Source organism: Ochotona princeps, chromosome 1 (assembly GCF_030435755.1).
Source record: "Ochotona princeps isolate mOchPri1 chromosome 1, mOchPri1.hap1, whole genome shotgun sequence".
In the NCBI taxonomy this organism is placed as follows: Eukaryota; Metazoa; Chordata; class Mammalia; order Lagomorpha; family Ochotonidae; genus Ochotona; species Ochotona princeps.
This window is the reverse complement of record NC_080832.1, coordinates 37481010-37503907: the sequence shown is the minus strand read 5'-3', so window position 1 is coordinate 37503907 and position 22898 is coordinate 37481010. Positions and strand designations below refer to the sequence as shown.

General features: G+C 43.4%; 1 protein-coding gene and 1 pseudogene across 1 annotated transcript; both read left to right on the top strand.

Moving 5' to 3' along the window:
- Positions 1 to 6286: 6286 nt before the first annotated feature.
- Positions 6287 to 6789, top strand: LOC101521322 (large ribosomal subunit protein eL24-like; annotated as a pseudogene).
- Positions 6790 to 7230: 441 nt separating this feature from the next.
- HINT3 (histidine triad nucleotide binding protein 3) lies at positions 7231 to 22018 on the top strand. The gene is made up of 6 exons (XM_004587310.4): positions 7231 to 7311; positions 7690 to 8142; positions 14408 to 14525; positions 18965 to 19034; positions 20757 to 20883; positions 21902 to 22018. Exons 1-6 carry the CDS (start codon positions 7231 to 7233, stop codon positions 21932 to 21934), a joined length of 882 nt encoding a protein of 293 aa, XP_004587367.2. The 3' UTR covers positions 21935 to 22018.
- The last annotated feature ends 880 nt before the right edge of the window (positions 22019 to 22898 follow it).

The following is a 22898-nucleotide window of genomic DNA, read 5'->3' as shown; positions in this document are numbered from 1 at the left end:
AGGTATACCTTGTTTCCAATTTTTTTTTCACATTTAAAAATATTTAATTTGGGGGCTGGCATAGTAGCCTAGTGGCTAAGGCCCTCGCCTTGCACATGTTGGGATCCCATATGGGTGTCGGTTCATGTCCCAGCGACCCTGCTTCCCATCCAGCTCCCTGCTTGTGGCCTGGGAAAGCAGTCGAGGACTGCCCAAGAAGTTCTTTCTCTGTCTCTTCTCCTCTCTGTATATCTGACTTTCCAATTAAAAATTAAAAATATGCATATTTTATTTTGTTTTATGATATAGTTCCATTGCCTCTGGGATTGCCTGCGCCCTCCCCCAAAGCCCTTCCCTCTCCACCCCAAGTACTATCCCTTCTAGTTTTACAATGTACGTCTTTCATGAACATTCAGAAGTCCATCATGCTGCTATTAAAGTGTTTCCCGACAATGTAGGCATGGACAATGTCAGAAAGTCCATCATCTTACTGTTAGGATGTATTCAGTTCTGTCACTGGGAGTCCATCTGTGGTCTGTATGCATAGAGGCATAGAGCACTTTGTCTTCATATCTGAACATCAGTCCCCGCTACACTTCCATTATATATCCCCTAAATACAGAACCAGGCAGCAACGTCCACAACAGGGTGAAAATAACAAATTTTCATAAACATGAAGTTAACAAACATGCTACAGAAAAAGGATCACAAGAGTGATGAAAATGGGAATCAAATATCTTCTTGTAGGAATAAGTGCTAGTGCATGACCGTTGTGGTGCTGAAGGAATTACAATGAAAAACTAGACCTTCAAACAGTGTTAAAATGGACATTTACAATCTCAAGTGTTTACAAGCAATTCATCTCTTATGGATGATCAATTAATGAATCACAAGAATGTATCGAGAGAGATACAAATACCTAGGAAATGTGAAAAGATTTATAGCAAAAAAAGACTTGACAATACAAACCTGCAAGTTGAAACAAGAAAGAGCCACTCCATAAGAAGATGAGCAACACAACCCCTGGCCATATTAGCATTGAGATTTTGATGGAAGTTATCTTATAGCGCAAACATGCAGTATCTGACCTTTTGGGATTGGCTCATTTCCTTTAGCATAATGGTCTCCAATTCATTAATCACTCTGCAGATAGGGATGGAGGTTTTGAACAGAAAAATGACAAAATCTTCACCTTCAAGCATTAGCTTGACAGCAGGTGTAATCAGAAGTCTATGAATACAGTGTTTGTAGCGGAGAGGTGAGTCATTCAATCTGTGGAGCCCTGACTGAACACATCAAGTATGCAACTAGATTCTGACTTGGAGAAGGGTATGAGCAGAGCTAGAAGCATGGGGGTCAAGGGTATATAGCCCATGGAGACTGAACAAAACCAAGAGCGTGAAGACTGAGCCCTGAGGACTGGGATATTTGGATGTTACGAGGGGGAGTTATACAAGAAGGGGAGAGAAAATTTAGGAGGGAAGAAAACCAAGGAGTGAGTAACCTGGTAACACACAGAAAAGGTTCACAAAGGTCAGAATAATAAAATGTGTCCAATGCTGCTGAGAGGTAGGGGTACGACTGAGCGTTGACCTTGAGTTTGGCCATGTGGTAACTTACCATCTCCCAGAGCAATCTGTGTGGACTGAAACCTCTAAAGAGAATAAGTTTAGGTGAAAACTGCAGAAAGGGAATTGTTCAACAACAAATACTATCAGATAGGCTCTGATTCTGAACACAGGTTTTGAAATTGATTTTTTAAGGTGGGAAAATGATGGCATGGTTGTAGGTGGGTGGTAATGATTTCAGGAAAAAGAATAAAATAGGATGCATAAAGGCAGACTGCTGTAGTGATGCCCTTGGTTGGGCAGGAGGGGATGGGATCTAGTGTATGGGGAGGAACTAGCTTTGATGTGAGCACAAACTGTTTATCTTTCCTAACAGTCATAAAGTTCAAGCATATGAGTCATCAGTTTGGAAGGAGTCTGTTCTCTTCTGATTACTTCCATTTTCCCCCATTATGTCTTCCTTGTCAGTTGCACAGGAAGTGTCAAGAAGCCCAGGTTGTCCCTTGTTTCCTGTCTTCCAGCTCTAACAAAGCTCTTTCCCATCAGTGTGCTTCACTTATCCTCTCTCCTGAAACTTTTCCTTTGATCTTTAAGAACTTAGGCTACATCATTTAAAATGTATAGGAGAGTATCTATTTATCTACACCACGACAGTACTGACTGCTAAAGCGTTTTTGCCGATTTGACAGTGGAAAATGTTTTCATTATTTAACTTGACCATCTTTGGGTTCATAATAAGGCTGGATATGTTTTCCTTGTTTGTATTGACCGTACTTTTTCTTTTGATGAATGACTTTCACCTCAGCTGCTAATTTTTCTACTGGGGCTTTTATCTTTTTCTGGTTGTGTGGTTATAAGCTCTTGCTAGGTTAGGATGACTAATCCCATTTCTCATGTATGCTGCCAACATTCACCTACTTCCCTTGATCTTTCACAATGTAGCTTTTGACATTTATGGATACTTTAAAAATGTTTAATTTTATGTCTACCACTAATTTATTTTTGTAAAATCTATTTTAGTCACTTAAGTCTTTTCCTTTCCACTCAAGATAAAATTTTCACCTACATTGAAAAACTGTAACAATTCTTTTGCCTCATGTTTTTCCACTTACATCATTAATCAGCAGGTTTTTGGGGGGAGCATGCTATGAAAAAAAATATTTGTTTTCCCCCCTGAAATGATGACCAGTTGTTGCAACTCTATGAGCTAATTTCCTTGTATCAGAAAGTTCCATTGCCCTCTTTCCAAGGTATCCACTCAGGTGGCAATTTCCTGCTGAGGGTAGCTGCACTGGGGGGGCTTTAGACAAAGGATTTAGATTTTATTGGGTTTGGTTATTAACCCAGTGAATCCTTTTACATTCATGGAAGCTTACCAGAAACTTCCTTTGTCTGGCACCTGAAGCAACCAGAAAAAAAGGCAACTACTCACTTGGGGTGAGGGAGGGAAATGAAAATGAACAACAAGAAAAATTGAGGGCCTGCCGCAGTGGCCTAGCAGCTAAAGTCCTCACCTTGAAAGCGCCAGGATCCCATATGGGCACCAGTTCTAATCCCGGTGGCTCTACTTCCCATCCAGCTCCCTGCTTGTGGCCTGGGAAAGCAGTGGAGGACAGCCCAAAGCCTTGGGACCCTGCACCCACTTGGGAGACCTGGAGGAAGTTCCTGGCTCCTGACTTTGGATCAGCGCAGCCAGCACTGGCCGTTGCAGTCACTTGGGGAGTGAATCATCAGACAGAAAATCTCCCTCTCTGTCTTTCATCCTCTCTGTATATCTGACTTTGTAGTAAAAATAAATAAATCTTTCAAAAAAAAGAAAGAAAAATTGACCTCGGAAGGACAATAGCAGCAGCTGTGCCACCAGTGCTCCCATTGAGAACATGGGATTTCACCTTCGGTTTTCTTTGTGTAAAGCACATTCCTGCATTCTCTCACTCAGTTTTTCCATTGTCTACTATGTGGCAGTTAAGCTGGATGTTACAGTTTTTTGTTTTTAACTGCTCCACTCACAGAGAACTTGCATTCCAAAGGGAATACTACAGGGAGCCACTGTAGCATCTAGGAAGCATGTGTCCGGGTGTAGGATATGAACAGCACACACCAACAGAACAAATCACCACATGAGAATATAATGCATGGAAACGGAAGCCTGGGTATAGAAATTTGAAATGTAACAAAGTTGCAGTTACAAAGATGGTGAGTATAACATCACTTTCTTGGGGTGCCATAGCTAGCCGGTTAAGTGGGTGAACCTGAGCGATACTTGGTAACAGTCCCTCTGCTCCGTCATTCTGTCACCTCTACTCTCGTTCTGTTCCAGTGGGGCTCATGCTCTCTGATCCTCGTTGTTTCCTTTTTTTCCCCCCATGAATAATGTGTGCTCTGTTTCTATTTGCTGCTTTAAATCCCTTTACTATCAACCTCTCGGAAAGCCAATTGGATCAGGCTTTCTCTGCAGCCCCAACACTAGAGCTGCTTCACTGGCTTTTCCAATGGCCCCTACTCCCAGCCCTCTCCTGGCCAGCGTGCCAGCAGCTTTCACGCAGAAGATCACTGCCTCCTACTGGAAACAAGCTGTCTTGCCTCAAGGACACTACTGCTGGTAGTGGTAGTGTCTGAGCACCCTGTGCTCTTTCTGTCACGTTTGAACATTTCCCATTTCTCTGATATCAAAATGCTGTAAAGCCCAGGGCTTGGAATTTTTTTTCCTTACATCTACTCCTCTGGAGATCTCTTGTAACTTCATGAAGGGTTATATTCTGTATGCGGAGGAATCTGATATTGGAATCTCCAGCATAGACTTCTCTCTTGACCTTCGAGCTCAAATGTCCAACTGCCAATGACCCTGATGCTTCAAATTCAATACACTGTTTTATTGTTCACAGTATCTGCTGCCATTCCCAGTGCTAGGATTCCATCTACACTATTCTGCTGATGCTACAGCAAGTCATGTGACTTGCTTTACCAAGTCAATGACGTGAATGAGCCGTTCCTGAGAAGATGGCTTAAGACCTGCCATGTGTTCCACTGTGTTCTCTCCTCCCTCTGTCCCGACACCACAGACAATCCAGACAGTGGCTTCTGTTTCTATCTAGGTCATGAGACATGTCCACAGAACCACAGCCAACCCAGAATGGACACAGATGGGCACAAGAAATAAACCTTATTGCTTCAAAGCATTGCCAATTTTTGGAACTGCTACTAATAAGCTTAGCCTAAACAGATGAAAATAGTATCTCAAATGAATATACCCAGAACCAAATACCCGACTTTCCCCAGTTACTTGCTCTTCCCACAGAGCTCCCCACCGAGAACGACAGCTTCAGCCTTGCAGTTTTCACACTAAAAATGTTGCAGCTGCCCTGGACTGTTCTCTGAACCTAAGTTTCAATACACGGTCCCTGGTGACACATTCCTGAAAAAAAAAAAAGAAGACACAAAAATGAAAATTCCTGCTGATATTCCATTCCATGGGGATGAAGCAGTTGCTAATAACCAAAGTTTGTTAAATTTGGAGTACTAAAATACACATTACTACCAAATATTAAATACCTACATTTACACACGTAGAGGATGGAAAGAATACAGCAAGGTAAAGGGATGATTGGAGACAGGGGTGAGAGGACAGGCTACAAGGACCCTCAGAGTAGCATGTTAACCAAGACTTGAGAACTGCAGAAACTCTTGGTACATAAACCTCTATAGAGGAGCTGAATTCTAGCATGACTTCTCACAGTATATGGTCAGGTCCCTGGGATGTCCCAACAAGCCCCTCCCCGCTCCACCCCATCATATGCCTGCTTTTGGGAAGCCCAGCAACACGTGGGACTTTATCATGTTAGTTTTCTAGGTGCTGTGCTGAGACCAAACAGTAGTAACATGGACTTGGAGGGTGGGCTTAAGAGTGAGAGTTCAAGTAGGCACTATTGAAACATTCCTGTAGCGGCAATGGTGGCTCATTGGTGACACCATCTGATGCTGAATCACTTTCCAGAGTCTCCTGAGTAACTGGGCATGAGGGATGAAAAGCAGCATCCGGTGTAATTTCAAGTTTGTCCTGAATAGTTGGCAGAACAGGTTTACTTTCAACTGAGAAACAGTAGCAACTTCTGGCATGGCAAACAAGGACGAGCCCTCATCATTTCAGGAAAGAATTCTACCCAACACATTTTCATTTGGAATTCATCGGCAAATATTTGAACTGCGTGAGATCATCAGAAGAGTGTAACTCAAGAGAAGAGAAGCTATAACCAAAGCCAACCCAACAGGACAGGCAAAGGAGACTGGGGAAAAGCCAATCAGGAAGTCACAAGGCATGTTGTAGAAACTGAAGTTTGCCAGGTGTGGTATAGCAGACAAAACTGCCCCCAGTGATACCAGTTTCCCAAATGGGCATTGGTTTGTGTCCCACCTGCTCTATTCTGATATAATTCCCTCCTAATGGCCTGTACCCATGTGGGAGAACTGAAAGAAGCTCCTGGCTTCCACCTGGTCCAGCCTTGACCCCTGCAGCCATTAGGTGGAGTGAAGAAGTGGATGGAAGATTCCGTCTCTTCCTCTCTCAAGCTTTTTTTTATTCCCTTCAAAGGAGGAGACCTGGGTCTATTCACAGGCTCCTTGCTGCTGGTTGGCCCAGCCGCAGCTGTTATGGTCACTTGGGATGTGAATCCGTGCATGGACGATATCTGTTTCTCAATGCCTTTGAAATAAAATTTCAATAAATAAAATCTAATTTCCCTTCGCCATCTTTCCTCTTCCAGGGGAGCCGCCGCCATGAAGATTGAATTCTGCAGTTTCAGTGGGCACAAGATCTATCCCGGACACGGGGAGATGCTACGCCAGAACCGACGGGAAGGTTTTCCAGTTTCTTAACGCAAAATGCGAGTTTGCGTTTCTTTCCAAGAGGAATCTGCGGCAGATCAGTTGGGCTGTCCTCTACTGAAGGAAACACAAAAAGGGGCAGTCAGAAGAAATTCAAAAGAAAAGAACTCGTCGTGCAAATTCTAGAGAGCCGTCATTGGTGCGCCTCTTGCTGATACCGTGGCCAAGAGAAATCAGAAGCCTGAAGTTAGGAAGGCTCAACGAGAACAAGCGGTCAGCGCTGCCAAGGAAGCCAAACAGGCTACGCAGACGTCTAAAAAGACAGCAATGCCTGCTGCTAAGGCTCTTGCAAAAGCAGCGCCTAAGCAAGATTGCAAGGTCTGTGAAGGTTTCAGCTCCCCGAGTTGGTGGAACACGCTAAATTGGCACATCGGCTTTTAAAATACAGATAGGATATATATATATATATATATATATATATATATATATATATATATATGGAAGAAAGGGAGTTCTATCTTACAAAGGCTTAGGTTCTGGGAACAGAAAAAACTTTATCTTAATTCTCTCATTAGCAGTTAGCTGTGCAGTACCAAGCGCGTCTCCTCTTTCTATTTGTGTCAAAGAAACAAGTAGCATACGGGGTTATGGCACTGGGCACGGTGAGGCACGAAGGCACACTGGCAGCACATTTCTGAAATAGTTCAGCTGATCAACAGGAAGCCACACTGCTTGGCAATGGGCACTGCCAGGCAACTTTCTGTGCTTTCTTTGACAGTATGCAAATGGGGGTGTGGGGAGAGAGGGAAGCAAAGAGGGACACAAGCACACACGCTCCCCTATCTGCAAATTCAGTCCTAAAATGTCGCCAGGGGCCACAGCTGGGCGCTCAGTCCGGGTTTCCCTCGTGGGCAGTAGGCACCTGCTTTCTTGGGCCTCGCAGGTCGGCACTGGGGTCTGGCTAAACACCTGCCCCAAGGCCTCAATTCTGATTTAGCAGATACCTTCAACAATAATAAAAAGGAAACAGAGATGTCAAGTTTTGGACATTCTGAGTTTACGCTAATTATTGTGATCGAAAATGCATACAGGAAGTACCAAATGTGATCTACGCTGAAACATGCCTCTATAAATTAGTCACTGTCTTAAAATGTATTTATTTTTAAAAAATCACACTGTAAAATAATTAAAATGTGGTAGGAAAGAAGTGGTTAACCACATGACTGGATTCGAAGACAGGGAGTTCAGAATACCCGACGCCCTAAGCTCGGTGCCCCAGTGATGTCACCACGACGCACGTCGTCGCTCTGCCTTATCTTAGCGGACGTCTTTCGTCATTAACCAACGAGGCACAGATTCGCGGACAGCGGACCCTAAGACATGCCCTCGTTCGCCACCTAGTGGCTCCCGGAGTCGAGGTCCCACCGCCCGTTGGCCTGGCCCGTCAGCCCCTGATCTGCGCATGAGCAAAACATGCCGTACGTCCACTTCCAGGCGAGGGGCGACCCCTGGTGGTGAAAGCGAGGAGGTGCTGGAGGCGGGACCTGCGTGGGCCGTGTCGTCGTGGAGCAGCCGAGAAACTGCTCGGTCGGGCGCGGCGCTTTCGCAGCCGGGCGGCGGAGAGATGGAGCCAACTCCCGACTGTCAGGCAGCGGCCACGAAGGCACCGGAGGCTGCCGCGCAGTCTTCGGCACCCAAGGACTACGACAGCAAGTGCGTGTTTTGTCGCATCGCCGGGCAGCAGGACGCGAACACGGAGCTGCTGCACTGCGAGGTGGGCGGCGCTCGGGGCCGGGGCCGGGGCCGGCCGTGCAGCACGAGCGGGCTTCGCTCAGGGCCCTGGCCGGGTCTGCAGAGCCGTCTGCGGGCTGGGCGAGGCGGCCCCCGCTGCTGGGCCTCTCTGGACGTGCCGGGGCGAGGGGGGACCTGGCCACAGAGAGTCCTCGGGGGCCTCGGCGACACGAATCCCCACCCCCACACGGATTTTGACGACTGTCATGAACACTATTACAAAACAAATCCTGGGCCGTGTGACGAGCTGTCAGACTGGCCCTGTGTGAGTCTGAGGTCCAAGTCATTGCCTAATCAGCCCTGTGGTCTGCTGAAATGTTGGCAGGAGGGATGTGTAGACTTTTCGGAGCCCTGGGACTTTAAAACAGATAAGATAGTACATGCTGGATTTTACTGGTTCTATTTTTTCCCGAAAGAAACAACTTTTGGAGTGAATCAGTGAGAAAGACGGACTCCTGATGGAAACTGGGTGTGTGTGGGGGGGAGGGCTGGGGAGCTACTGGCCCCGAATGAGGGGTGTCTAGGGTTTCTGTTAATGTACAGTGCACAGGACAGCCTCCTACACAGGAGTTATCCCGCCCCAGAAGTGCTGGAGTCAGAGCCCTGATGAAGGGTGGGGAGAATGGAGATGGGGACAGGTGGGACCTGGGGACAGCTGGGACCTGAGCTCTGGCGAGAGTCGGTTCAGGGTGGTGTCCTCTGGTCGTTAAGGTTGGGACTGGTGGCGGGGGTGGGGGGGTGTGGGTGGGAAGTAGCCACGGAGGAGCCGGGTCCTGCCCTTCTGAGACTGGGGTAGCTGCGGCAAGTGGATGAAGTGGGCGTGTAGTCTGGCTCTCCGCAGTGAGATCCGCGTCTCCTGTGCAGATGATGGCAACTGAGTTTACAGAGGGAATTGGGCAAGACAGGAATCGCTTTAGGCTGTAGAGTGCGAAGTGGATGGGGAATGCACAGAGCTCTCAAACACTGCCGTGCCGAAGGCCCGCAGGGGACGCAGACCTGCAAAGGGAAGAAAGGAAGGGAGGAAAAACCAAAACGTGCGTGAAGATAAACGGAGTTGGGCTTGTCTAGAGCTCTAACCCCCAAAGCTGGGTGGGATGACCTTGTACGTGCTGGTGGGCAGGCCAGGTGAGTTCAGGACGGGTTTTGTCCCCAAGGAGATGGCCTTGGACCTTGAGGAGAGCAGCAGCGGTGTGGTGGTGAGCTAAGGGTGGTTACAGTGCCTCAGAGGGACCTGTGGGCCCAAGGAGTGGAACAGCCCGTGGAGACAACTTGCTAGGACTCAGGCGGGCAGGAGGGATTGGGCGTCGGGGGGATGCTCTTACTGACAGTGAAGGCTGTAAGGGATGTGGTGTGACGGAGTCCCGATGGCAGGAGGCCCTCAGCGGAGGAGAGGAGGCCTCAGGCAGGCCAGGGCTGCTGGGGAAGCTGGCGGCTCTGGCAGAAGGGCAGTTTCCATCTTGGTTTCTCCAGCGTCCTGCCAGCGCTCCTGTGAGGCGCAGGTGAGGGCTCGTGTGCTGGAGCTGCTGCCGCCCGCTCCGGAGCACTCCTGGCTTCTGGCTTTAGCTCCGCTCAGCCTGGGTTGTGGTGGGCGCTTGGAGTGAACCAGCAGATGGAAGATCTGTCTTTTCCTCTTTCTCTGCCACTCCTTCAAATAAATACATCTAGCTCACATCCAGCTTTTTTCCCTGGAAAGGAGGAAGCTCATGGGCTCACTCGGTGTTTGCACGTCCATGTGCCAGTACTGGTGGAGGCTTCGGCAGACGGCAGAAAAGCCCGCTGTGCCGCAACCCCTGGCCTCCTGGAGCCTAGATCTAGCCCAGTAATAGCAAGCAAGGCAGTAAGGAGAATTGGGCACAGCCTTAAAGGATGCAGAGAAAGGACTGTGCAGCTGTTTGGATGTGGAAAGCTAGACAAAGCTGCTCCAGAGGCCAGGAGGGGGCTAGGAAAACAGGGGCGGCGGGGCAGGGAGGAGGGTCACATGGAGTTCAGGATATTTTCTCTCTCTTTCTCTTCTTTTTTTTCTTTAAAACGGTTTATTGATTGATTAATGTGAAAGGCAGAGTTACAGCGAGAGGGACACAGATTTTCCATGCACTGGTTCCCTCCATAAATTGCTGCAGTGCTCTGCCTGAGACCAGGGCTCTGGAACTTCAGTCTGGTCTCCTTTGTGGGTAGCAAAGGCCCAAGGATTTGATCCCTCTCCTGCCGCCTTCCCCGGGCAGGTTAGCAGGGAGCTCGGTCACATGCAGAGCAGCACCCACTGGTTTGCACGGGAGAGCTGGGAGTTGTGATAGGCCGAGACAAGCTGGACCATAGAACTCAACTGACAGGAAGCCACCTGATGCATGCAGGAGCTGAGGCTGGGACGAGGCTGGGCCAGGCTGCAGCACCTGCTGGCGCATGCCACCCATGCGAGAGGCCTACCTGAAGCTTCTGGCATCCGACTTGTGTCTGGGCCTAGCACTAGCTGGTTGAGAAAGCTCTGGCAGGAGGCAGCAATTTGTCATTTCTGCCTGCCTCCCTTTCTCTGTCTCTTTCCTCAAAATAAGCATATATTTTATTCAGTTGGAAGGGAGGGTGACAGCAGCAGCCAGGCTGGGCAAGGCCGAAGCAGGAACCCTAGTCCCGTCTCCATGTGGGTGGCCTGGGCACAAGCACGTGGCTGATCTTCCATTATTTAGGTGCATAAGCAGGGAATATATTGGAAATGGAGCAGCCAGGATGTGAACTGGTACTCACGTGGGATGCTGGTGTAACAGGCCACAGCTTAACCTGCTTTGCCACAGCGCTTGCCCCCAGGGATTTTCTTTAAGGGCTGCATAGTGGTGAGGCAGACGTAAGCCAGGGTCCAGAAAGCAGGTGGTTGTCTTGACCCAGGGTTGGGTCTTGCTGTGTGGGTGTTACTAAGATGCAGGGATTCTGTCTTCATTGTAAATTGAGAATTTACGGTGAGAGAATGAGTGAAGTGATAGGCTGGCATCTGTGCCAACCGAGGGGAGGACGCAAAGCTCAGGAGCTGTCGCAGGTGGAGGACTGCGTCCGCTTGTCGCCTGTGCGTGAGCTGGCTGCTGGGCACTGATCCGTGGCCCCACGGGCCTGGCGTTGCCTCTTCATTCATGTCTCATTTTACCAAACATAAAATCAGGATTCAGAGGTGTAAAATTTGAGTTTAAATTTTGCAGAGTCAAGTATTTGTTCGATTCATAGACACTGCTTTTAAATTAAATTTTCTGCATCCACCATACTAAGGAGCAAAATAGTAGAAAACAGGCATTAATGGTTGTGGAGGGCTTGGTTTGTCTAAAAATGTTTATCAGGGAGGGGGTATGGGGGTTCAAACTCCTGTCTCAGCTTTCTTCTTGGCTGAAGATCAGGTTTTTTTTTTTTTTTTTTTTGCCTTGTTAGAGACACACGTTAAAGATTAATCAGGTTAAAAGTGAATTAGTCACTTTATTTCTGTGTTTGATGTTTTGATTTGTCCACACATTGACTGTGTTTACTTTTTTATGCTTAAGAAACGTAACCACTGTATAGGACATGAGCAATGGACCACGTATCTGTGTAAAAGTGTTGTGGGAAAGAGATAACTAGAAGAAGAAGAAAAAAAAAACTTGCAGGTTCCCAGTGAGGGTGGCAGTGAGGGGAGCTTGAGGAATGAAATGGACAATGCCTGCCTGTCAGTGGAAGGTGTCTGAACAGCCATGCTGTTTCTGTCAGGAGGCCGGCACATGTGCGGCCTAGTCCCGCAGCCTCGCTCTGTGTTCGACTCCCGAGTGTGGCGTGGCGTGCTCCCGCTGGCCGGGCCCTCCTGGGGTCTGTACTGAGAGCAGTGGTTGCAGATCGTTGGTGAATGTCCCCAGGAACGGCTAGTCAAAATTCTCTGTTTTAAAGTCACTCAAAGTCGTTCTTTGGGCTGTTACTCTACTAATATGACATTGCTTCAGTTTATTTGTTTCAATGTTTGGTGATCCTTTTTTCTAAGTTCAAACATGAGTCTATATATGTACATTTTCATAATTGAATCTGTAAAGCCGAGTATATTTGGTGTCTCTTCCTCCACAAGAAATTTTGAGAATCATGTTTGGCTTATCCTTTCATTGTGAGTAAATACACGTGGGTATGTCTGTGTTCCTGCTCCTCACACAAAGGATGGGTTCACCACTCTCCTAGTCCTTGCTAACTTGCTTGGCACTTAGGAATATATCATGGGAGGGATGTGTTTTTTTTTTTTTTTATTTGTGTCTCAATTCAAGTTTGTAGATTTAATAAGCAATAGTTTTTGAAGATGCAGTTGTCTTCCGGCTAATATTTATCCATCTTTTAGGGACCCACAAGCTGCATCTTGAAATCCATAAATAGGTTTCCTTAAGTACCTTACTTTTCTTGTCTTTCAAGCCATGTGATAAGGAAGAAGCCCAAGAAGAATTTCAGTAGAATACATTTTTTATTTTATAAATATTAATGTATTAAACTTGCTATACATTAAAGCAAATGATATATATTTTTATTTGAATTGTATATATGAATTGGATGTTATAACTAGTTGATTTTTCCATTGTGTTAGAGGTGTTTTCACTGAACAGGGTCAATTGGTTACCTCAGTATTACAGCCAGTATAGGCCAAGGGACCATTTCTTCCCAAACTGTGTTATACTTTATTGTGTGAAATCTGCATTTTTATGGCTTAAAAGTTGTTGGTGAGGTGGGATGAGTTGCACTTGCTTGCTGTGGCAATAAAGATTTTCTGTGCCCCCACCAAAAATATATAGAAATATACCTCATTTCTTTACAATTTTTCTCATTTATTTTTATTGGAAAGTCAGATGCACAGAGAGGAGGAGAGACAGAGAGGAAGATCCTCTCTCCACCAATTCACTCCCCAAGCAGCAGCAACGGCTGGAGCCAAGCCGATCTGAAGCCAGGAGCCAGGATCCTCCCCTGGGTCTCCCATGTAGGTGCAAGTTCCCAGGGTCCTCAGCTGACCCTGGCTACCTTCCCAGACCACAAGCAGGAGCTGGATGGGAAGTGTGGCCGTCATGACACGAACCAGTGCACATTTGGGCTCCTGGTGGATGCAGGGCGAGGATTTAGCCTCTAGGCTACCATGCCAGGCGCAAGGCAGCAGATTTTTAGGAACTTTCCCCCTGTTATCCTTGAGACTGACTTCTTTAATATAAAATTGTATTAATTCCGTTTTGAGGCAGAATTCAACTATGTAGCTCCAGCTAATTCTGATCAAGACATATTCTCTACCAGGAGGAATTTTCCATCCATTTGTTCACTTCCTAAATGGCCACAAAAGCCAGATCTTGGACAGGCCAAACCAGGAACTTCATCTCAGTCTCCCAAATGGATCATAGGAACTCAGGATGTGACCACCATCTGCTGCCTTTGCAGGTGCATTAGTAGGGAGGTGGGGAGGAAGTAGAACAGCTGGGACCCAATCCCGCACTCTGAAAAAGGGATGCTGGTATTGCAAATGACAGCTTGACCCACAGCACCATAACACTGGTTTCTGTTTTAATTTTAACTTTATACTTTTAGTATAATATATTGAATATATCACTTAGAATCAGTTTTTCTTTTGAGATTCAAAACTGAAATGCTCATCCAAGTAGTTAAGCACAGCTGTCTTTCCATTTTCCTGCACATTACTGTATGGAATAATGTAAACCAGGATATAGATGCCCTTTGTGTAATGGATTGAACACTTACATAAATTAGAGTTTGAGAATTTCAGAGTTTTTAAAAATGCTAAGTGGTAAAAAAAAGTAAAAATAATTTATATATAGTTGTTTTAAAGAACTTACAAAAATATAAACCCTGAGTCTGTACATGCTAGATTATATTCTTATAATGAAAAATAATGCCACTTTGGAAGAAAATACATGCAAAAAAGGTACAGTATTGCTGTGCTTCTGTGTTCGAACCTTGAAAAGCATGTTGTAAGAGTGGAAAAACATCAGCTTAGATTGAGGATGGGGAAATGAAAAAGTCCTTTGGGATTGTTGGTAATGAAATTTTAATGAAAGTTGTGCATAATAGTTTTCCTGAAATGATTTATATAACTCTCTGGAATGAACGAATATCTCATGAAAGAAGCTAGTTCTTGTGTGTATGCAGCTGCCCCATAGGGCTTTGTTTTGAGATCAGAACCATTTCCCTTAGCAGGTTGAGATGGGTGATGGGTAATGCGAACAGCATTAATTATTTTTAATTCACTCACACACGAATGTGTTTCCCTTTAGAACAAGGACCTCGTCTGCTTCAGAGATATCAGGCCAGCGGCGCCTCATCATTACCTTGTGGTGCCAAAGAGGCATCTCGGCAATTGTAAGGAGCTGAAGAAAGATCACGTAGAGTTGGGTAAGATGACGGCAGTGTTCTTCATGCCTCGGCTTCACATAGCCTCTGACAGCCTTTGTCACCATTGTCTGGGAGTAATGTGGTCAGTGCTTTAAGGTAGCCTACACAATTGGGAAATTATGGTGGAATTTTTATTTATTTTTTTCTTTTCTGAAAATGTATCACTGTGCTCCTAAATGTGTATTGTGAAATACATAAAATGTGTTGACTTTACATAAACAAACTGGATTAAAATATTTTTTTTAAAGATTAAAAAATTTATTTGAAAGAGTTACACAGAGAGAGAGAGAGATCTTCAGTCTGCTGGTTCACTCCCCAAATGGCCACACTGTCTGAGGGTGGGCAAGGCCGAAGCCAGGAGCCCTGTGGGTTCAGGGGCCAGTATCTAGGGGCATCTTCCGCTGCTTTGTCAGGTGGGTTAGCAGGGAGCCGGAGTGGATGTGGAGCAACCAGGACTTGAATCCCTGCCCATGTCAGATGCCATTGCTATAGATCGAACCCTAACATGCTGTGCCAGCCCTGGTAGAACCTTTAAAGGTGAACATTAAGCCTGTTTATATTTTTATATTTACATAATAAATGTTTATGTTGTTGCAGTCAATTTTTATGTAATCTGAGTTTAGAAGAATTACCTGAATTTGGAGGAACTCAATAATACTATCACATCCAGTGACTATAAACATTTCTAGAATTCACCTAACTGCAGAATTTACACATTTTTTTAGAGTAAATGTTCCCCAAGGTAGACCATATTCTCAACAATAAAATGAAATATATTTCAAATGACTGACACTTATTAAGTATGTTCTCTGAAGACGATGAAGTTAAATTAGAAAAATAAAATTAGAAAGGTACTAAATGTTTTTAAATTCATACCTTTCAACTAACTACTAAATAAATAAAGAAGAAAATATTTTGAGGGGCTAGCATTGTGGCATAATAGGTGAAGCCTCCACTTGCCATATTAGCATCTCATATGATCACTGGTTCATGTCCTGGTGGCTCCACTTCTGATTCAGCTCCCTGCTAATGGCCTGGGAAACATAGTGGAAGATGGCAGAAGTACTTGGGCTCCTGTCATCCATGTGGGAAACTGGTATGAAGCTCCTGGCTTCAGCTGGCCCCGCCTTGGAGATGCTGCTAATTGGGGAGTGAGCCAACTGATTAAGATATCTGTTTCTGCCTTTATTTGTGGCTCTGACTTCCAAATAAATAAATAAATAAATGATAAAAATGAAAATATTTTGGAATGGTAAAAATGAGCTAAATTAATATGAACGGGGAATTTATAGCTTTAAGTGCTTTTAAATGAAAAAGGAGTTTAAACCCTGTGGCTTTAGTTTTAAGATACTAGAAAATGTTGAGGAAATTAATATAAAATATGCATAAAGAAGGTAGAAGGACTATATAACAATGAAATAGAGAAGATAGATTTTAATTCACTTATTGTTCTGATTTTAAGTGTATATCCAGTTATGTTGGTCATGTCTTCTCAATAAATTGGAAATTTTTATTTATTATAATGTATCCCTCTTTGTCCCTAAAAATACTTTAGTTCTGTGTAACATTAGTTACTTCAAATTTCTTATTGTTCTATTTGTCTCAGGTATCTTTATTTTGTCTTTATACTTTCAACTAAATGATATTCATATGTAAATTCTTGAGCGCAGAAATATATTTTTGTGTTGCTTTATTCTTTCTTAGTATTTTTCTTTGGCTCTGTGGTCCATATTTTATTAACTGCATAAGTAATTGTTATACATTCAGCCCTCCAAAACATATTCACATAGTTACATATTTTAGTTGCAACTCTTTGTATTTTGTAGAAAATTAGGGCATATTAACACAGTGATTTGGCTTAATTATTAAATTTTCTAAACAAAAGCACTATGACACTCATGTTTAGTATTTCACTATTATATGTCTTGAAATGTGTTAAAGTATTTTTTTCTTTTTTGAAATCCAGATGATTTAAGATTAATTTTATTGGAAAGGCAGATTTATAGAGGAGAAAGATCTTCCATCTGCTGGTTCACTCTCCAAGTGGCCACAGTGATGGGAGCTGAACTGATCCAAAGCCAGGAGCCAGGAGTCTGCTCTAGGCCTCCCACATGGGTGCAGGGTCCCAAGGCCTTGCGTCATCCTCTGCTGCTTTCCTAGGCCAGAAGCAGGGAGTTGAATGGGAAGTGTAGCAGCTGGGATACGAACTGGCATCCCTATGGGATCCCAGTGGCCACGGTACCCACAGTACCGTGAATGCTAATAGTGTGTACTGTACTTAACGCTAGTTTGACCAATCTGAAGCCAGGATCCAGGAGCTTTTTCCAAGTTTTCCATGGGGGTACAGGGTCTGAAGGCTTGAACTATCCTTCACTGTTTTCCAAGGCCACGTGGAGCAGCTGGGACATGAAATGGCTTCTATAAGGGATGCCAGTGCCGCATGAGTGGCTTAGCTTACTACACCAGAGTGCCAGCCCCACAAATGCATTTTTTTTTGTATTTCTCTTTATCTGCTGTTTTTTTTTTGTTTTTGTTTTTGTTTTTTGCTATTCTTACCTGTACTTTAGTGGTTACTCTGAGGATATGTTAGTCCACATCTTTAATAATCACAGCCTATTTAAAGTTAATCTCATGTAAGTTCATGTAGATTTTCTATGTAAGAAATTTGGTAACATTTTTATTATTATTTTTGCATATATTAAATATGAATATAATCTGCTACCTGTGTTAAATTATTTCTTAAGCACTCATATAATTTTTCACCTACATGAAATCTTGACAATATTTTAAAGAAAAAGATACAATTGGGCCCGGCGGCGTGGCCTAGTGGCTAAAGTCCTCACCTTGAAAGCCCCGGGATCCCATATGGGCGCCGGTTCTAATCCCTGGCAGCTCCACTTCCCATCCAGCTCCCTGCTTGTGGCCTGGGAAAGCAGTCGAGGACGGCCCAAAGCTTTGGGACCCTACACCCGCGTGGGAGACCCGGAAGAGGTTCCTGGTTCCCGGCATTGGATTGGCGCGCACCGGCCCGTTGCGGTCACTTGGGGAGTGAAACATCGGATGGAAGACCTTCCTCTCTGTCTCTCCTCCTCTCTGTATATCCGGCTTTCCAATAATAATAAAAATCTTTAAAAAAAAAAAAAAGAAAAAGATACAATCTTGGGGCCAACATTGTGGCACAGTGGGTTAAGGAACTGCTTGTCACCCTGGCATCTAGTTTGATGAGCTGATTCATGTCCTAGATGCTGCATTTCTGATCCACCTTCCAGCTAACGGATGGTGGCCCAAGCACTTGAGTCTGACACACGTACAGGACTTGGGAGACCCACATGGAACGAATTCCTTGTTTTGGTCTGGCCTAGCCCTGGCTGTTGAGAGCATTTGGGATTGAACTAGCAGATGGACGATTCTTCTCTCCCTCCTTTCTTCCCTCTTTTTTTCTTCTCTCTCTCTTTCCCTTCTCTCTTCCTCTGTCTCCCTGCTTTTTGAATGAATGATCCTTGAGTTTGGCCATGTGCTTTCAGGATGCCCGTTGTCAGAGTTTAATGATGAGGCTTATTCCCCTTTGCAGGCCATAAAGCAATAAGGGAAGAAAGGTGATTAGGTAGCTAGAGTTTGTAACCAAAGACATTATGTAAATGGCTAGTAAAGGCTGGTCTGACTTAAAGTATAGTGTATCTCTAATTTAGGCTCTAAGGCACATTAAAAATTTTTACCATCTTTTCTCAAAAAAAGTTAGATTGACACATCTGGTGTTTTGCAGCAGGGATATCTGTGAGGGGACTAGACTGAGCTGATCAATATGTGCCTTACCTTAATCCCTGTGTGTGTGTGGTGGGGGCAGGAACACTTCAATCTACTATTAGTGATTTTCCCAGAATACAGCAGATACATTGTTACTAATAATAGTCACCATGTTGTACAGTAATCTCTGGAATTTATTTCTTCTTTGTGACTGAAATTTTGCATCCTTCGATCTAGATCTTTGATAACCATTATTGTATTCTCTGTTTCCGTGAGTTGAATTTTTAAATACCACATCTGCATATCATATACACGCACACACACAGCATAATTTCTTATCCATTCATGCATTGACAGGCGCTAAAGTTGATTGCATATCTTGGCTATTAGGAATAGTGCTACAATGAGCATGTTCTTTTCTTGATATAGACAATTTCTGTTTAATTATTTGGTCTCCATGTGATTCATATTTAATTACAGTGTGATAGGTATTTTATCTCTCAGCAGCTATCCAAAGTCAGATTCCATGTGGTATTTGTGGGGGTTACGTTGCACTCGGGCTTAATGTGAACTTTCATTTCAATTGTTAGTTGAAAGTTGATGTACCTTTAAATGTTTACCCAGAACTCTACCAATTAACGTAATGTAATGAATTTTATGTTTTCTCTTGTGTAATATTTCTTTCCTTTTCATAGTTGAGAGCATGGTAGCTGTTGGAAAAGCCATTCTTGAAAGGAATAATTTCACTGACTTCACAGATGTGAGGTATGTATACTTTCAGACAGAAGGCAGTGTTTTCTCAAACGGTATTTCTTCATGACAAAATGGAAGCAGAGGCAGCAGAGATGGTGGGTTAAGTGTGGTTTTCCTGAAAGTGAGAAAATAACTCATTGGTAGTATAAATTTAATGAAATGTCTTCCTCTCCCGTTCCACATTTTCCAAAAATCTTCACTTACACATTTAGCATACACATTGATTTAAGCAATGGAGGGGAGGTAGCAAGTCTGTTTTTCTTTGGTCAATGTATCTATGTCTATAAAGTCATGTAAGTGAATTTTCTTAAATAAATCTGTGTGTGAACTACAAACTGTTCTACTTGTAGTATAAAATTAGCTTGAAATCATTGCCTGCCTGCTGAAGTGAACTCTGGCATGGACCAAAGTTTGAACAAGGTTATATAATGTTAAATTTGCGAATTGTTTTAATTAATCCAAGTGATAGATTCCTTCTTTAAAAATTTCTAATTTTGCTTTGTGTGACACAAGTATCAAGGCACCAAGGTAGCTATAGTGGAGATTATGTCAAAAAGTTCTTTTTGGGGTGATGATTTATTTATTTGCTAGGCAGAGTCACATAGACCAAGGAGGAGGGAGGGGGAGACGGAGACAGAAAGAACAAAAGTGAGCAAGAGAAAAACAATCTTCCATCCACTGGCTCACTGTGGGCCAGGTTGAAGCCATTTGGCCTCCAAATGAGTGACAAGAACCCAAGTACACATGACATCTTGCACTATTTCCTCCAGGCCCATTAGCAGGAAACTAGATCAGAAGTGGAGCAAGTAGGACTCCAACCAGTGTGCTGATGTGGGATGCCAGTGCTGTTAGCCTAACCCACTGCACAACACTGCTGGCCACCCTTTTAACACATATTAACCAGAATTCAGAACAGACCTGAATGCTAATAGTGTGTACTGTACTTAACGCTAGCTGTGTTGCTTTGTCATTTAACGTCCAAGGTAATGCCTGCCCTGCCTACTCGCAGGCTCAAAAGAGAGCTCATGTGTGTGAAAATCTTGTGAAACTGTTAAGTGTCATCCACATGTGATGACAGGGAACTGAAGGTATCTGAGAACCTTTGCCCGAAGCTGCACACTCGCTTCAAATCATAGGAACACTTGTTAGCATGAGCACTCATCATGGAGTCAAGAGCTCTGAGTTTTCTTCCAAGTTTTACTACTCTGTGACCAGTGAAAGTTTTAAATTTTGGACCTTGGCTTTTCAGCTTTAAAATGAATTAAGTGAACCACTGAGTTCATTCTGGCAACTAGTCTCTTCGTCCAGGAACTGGAAGCAGCTTTTCAGGATGTGCTGCGTGGCTGACTCCAGTGTTGGTCTCAGATGGCTGCTGTAGTATAGCACCTCCCCTTGCCTTCTTCGCACACTCCCACTCACTCCTACTTTGAGCAGGTATTTATAGGCTTTGGTTGTTGATACAGGCATGCTTGGCCTCAGTCAGCCCAATTAGACTTGCAACCATGTATTTCAGACGATATTGGGTGTGTTCAGGGTGGTATGGCCATAGACACAACCATGTATTTCAAATAACAAGAACCGAGTGCATACTCTAAAGTGAAACATGGGTGCTAACCTGCGCACCTGAGGTCACCTCTTTTGGATGCCTTAAGTATTTATGTGCTTTAATCTGGACAGTAATTTTAAAGAACTTTAGCATTTGTATGCCAATCATCTTTTATTTTTCTGTTTTAGGATGGGATTCCATATGCCACCGTTCTGTTCCATTTCTCACTTGCACCTCCATGTTCTGGCACCAGTCAGTCAATTTGGCTTCTTCTCAAAGTTGGTTTATAGAGTTAATTCCTATTGGTTTATTACAGTAAGTATTCATTTTATACCTGGTATATAAACACATTAAAACATTTGTCCATTTTATTTTTATTTTCTGGGCATTTAGAGCTCTCAGAGTTGGAAAACATGAATAAGTAAAATTCTAAGATTTCTTAATGATTCCTCGTGGGAATTTGAACTCCTCTTCAATGTGGGACTGATCAGTGTACATTTTAAGACACTGAAAAAGGTCAACAATAACATACAGAAGAAATTCTAAAATCTTTTCTATCATGTTTCAGATTATAATGGATGATTGAGACTCTCTGAAATGATTTAACTCAGCAACTTCAGTTTACTTTTTAAAATAAAACTTGCTACAGAGTAGATTCATATCAAAATTATGTGGAAAATATGGAATTTCCACATAACTGACTCCACAAAGCACTTTTTTTTTTTTTGCACTGTCACATCCTACCCCAAATGGTGCAGTTGTTGTAGTAATTCCACCAGGATACATTGTTACTACTCACAGCGCAGAGTCCACTGAGTGCTACACAGGTGAGGTACTATGTGTACAATAGCCTTTGCCCCGTTGCAGAAGCATGCAGTTTATCTGCCCAGAAAACCCTCTGAGCCTCATCCTGTCATTCCTCCCTTCCCTCTACCGCCTGGGAACCACTGATCTTTCTGATGTCTCCACAGTTCTGCCTTTTACACAACGTTATATAGTTGGACTTGCACAGGAAATAACTTCTTCAGATTGGCTTTTTTTTCCATTTACTACTATGATGATAAGTCTTCTCTGTACTGATCTTACTTTTAAAAACTCTTAGTATTTGTTTCTTATTGAAAAAGTTTAATGAAAATACCAAGTAGGTAACATTATGCTTATTTTATACAATATACCTGTACTATTGTTTATAAAACTATTATATTCAGATTTTTTGTAAGATAATTTCAGGAAAACAATAACTATCTCTTTAGTGGCTTATTATTATAAAGTTCCAGGAGAACTAGTTGATACAGGCTATTTTATCTAGAGCTATTAATTTGTTTCATTGCAGGCTGATTCTTTGATTGAAAAGTTAAGAACATGACAAGTTCCGCAGTGGAGATGTTCTAACTCTTGGCTCAGTATGAACAAATATTCTGGCTGCCGAAGATTGATTGTAATTTTAAGGCACTGAGTCACCGTAAATCTTGACTGATTATGTTTCTTGATATCTGTGACAGTTATATGACTACTTGGTCGCTGACTTCTCTGTTGTAATGTTGAGTAAGGATTTTATGTGTTACATGCTACAGTTAAACTCTAATTTGAAGCAGGTTCTTTTAACCAAGACAATTTTTTAAATTGTTCAAATATTTTCATTTCTTATGAGTCAGCTGCAGTGGATGATTTATTTCTAACAAAAACTGATAAAGTAATTTACTGGAACTTCATTACTATGAAAGAAATTGGTAATTTCTTGACATAAATTTTCAAAATAAAGAATATAATTCTACATATGATTCTCTGTACTGATGAAAACTGTTAACTGGGCCACTTTTTACTCATGCTTTAGGTGCTTTTACTTCCTAAAACCTATTATTTTTGATAAACTAGTTCTGAAAGCTATCTGATGCATATACAGCAGTCTTGCCTTATTTATCGGGTATATATTCAAGATCACCAGTGGAAGGCCTGGAACTGGAAAACTGTGAATCACTGAAGCCGTACTTATATATGATAAAGTCTAATTTACGCTCAGAAAGAAATGACCAATAGTTAATAAAACAGAATAATTATAATGATACAATGTGGAAATATTGTGGTTTGCCTTTGGGGCTGTTATCGAGTAAGACAAAGGCTGCTTGAACATTAGCACTGTGACAGGTGACAGATGATCTGCTAAGTGAGATGGCTGCCGTGTGGTTAATAAACAGGTAGCACATGCAGTGTGGACACATTGCACAGAACTTTCCAGGCAGGGTGTCAGGGGATGGCCCAAGATTTAATTGTGTTGCTCAGCTCAGCACACAATTTTAAGGTTATGAATTGCTTACTTCTTGAATTTCTTA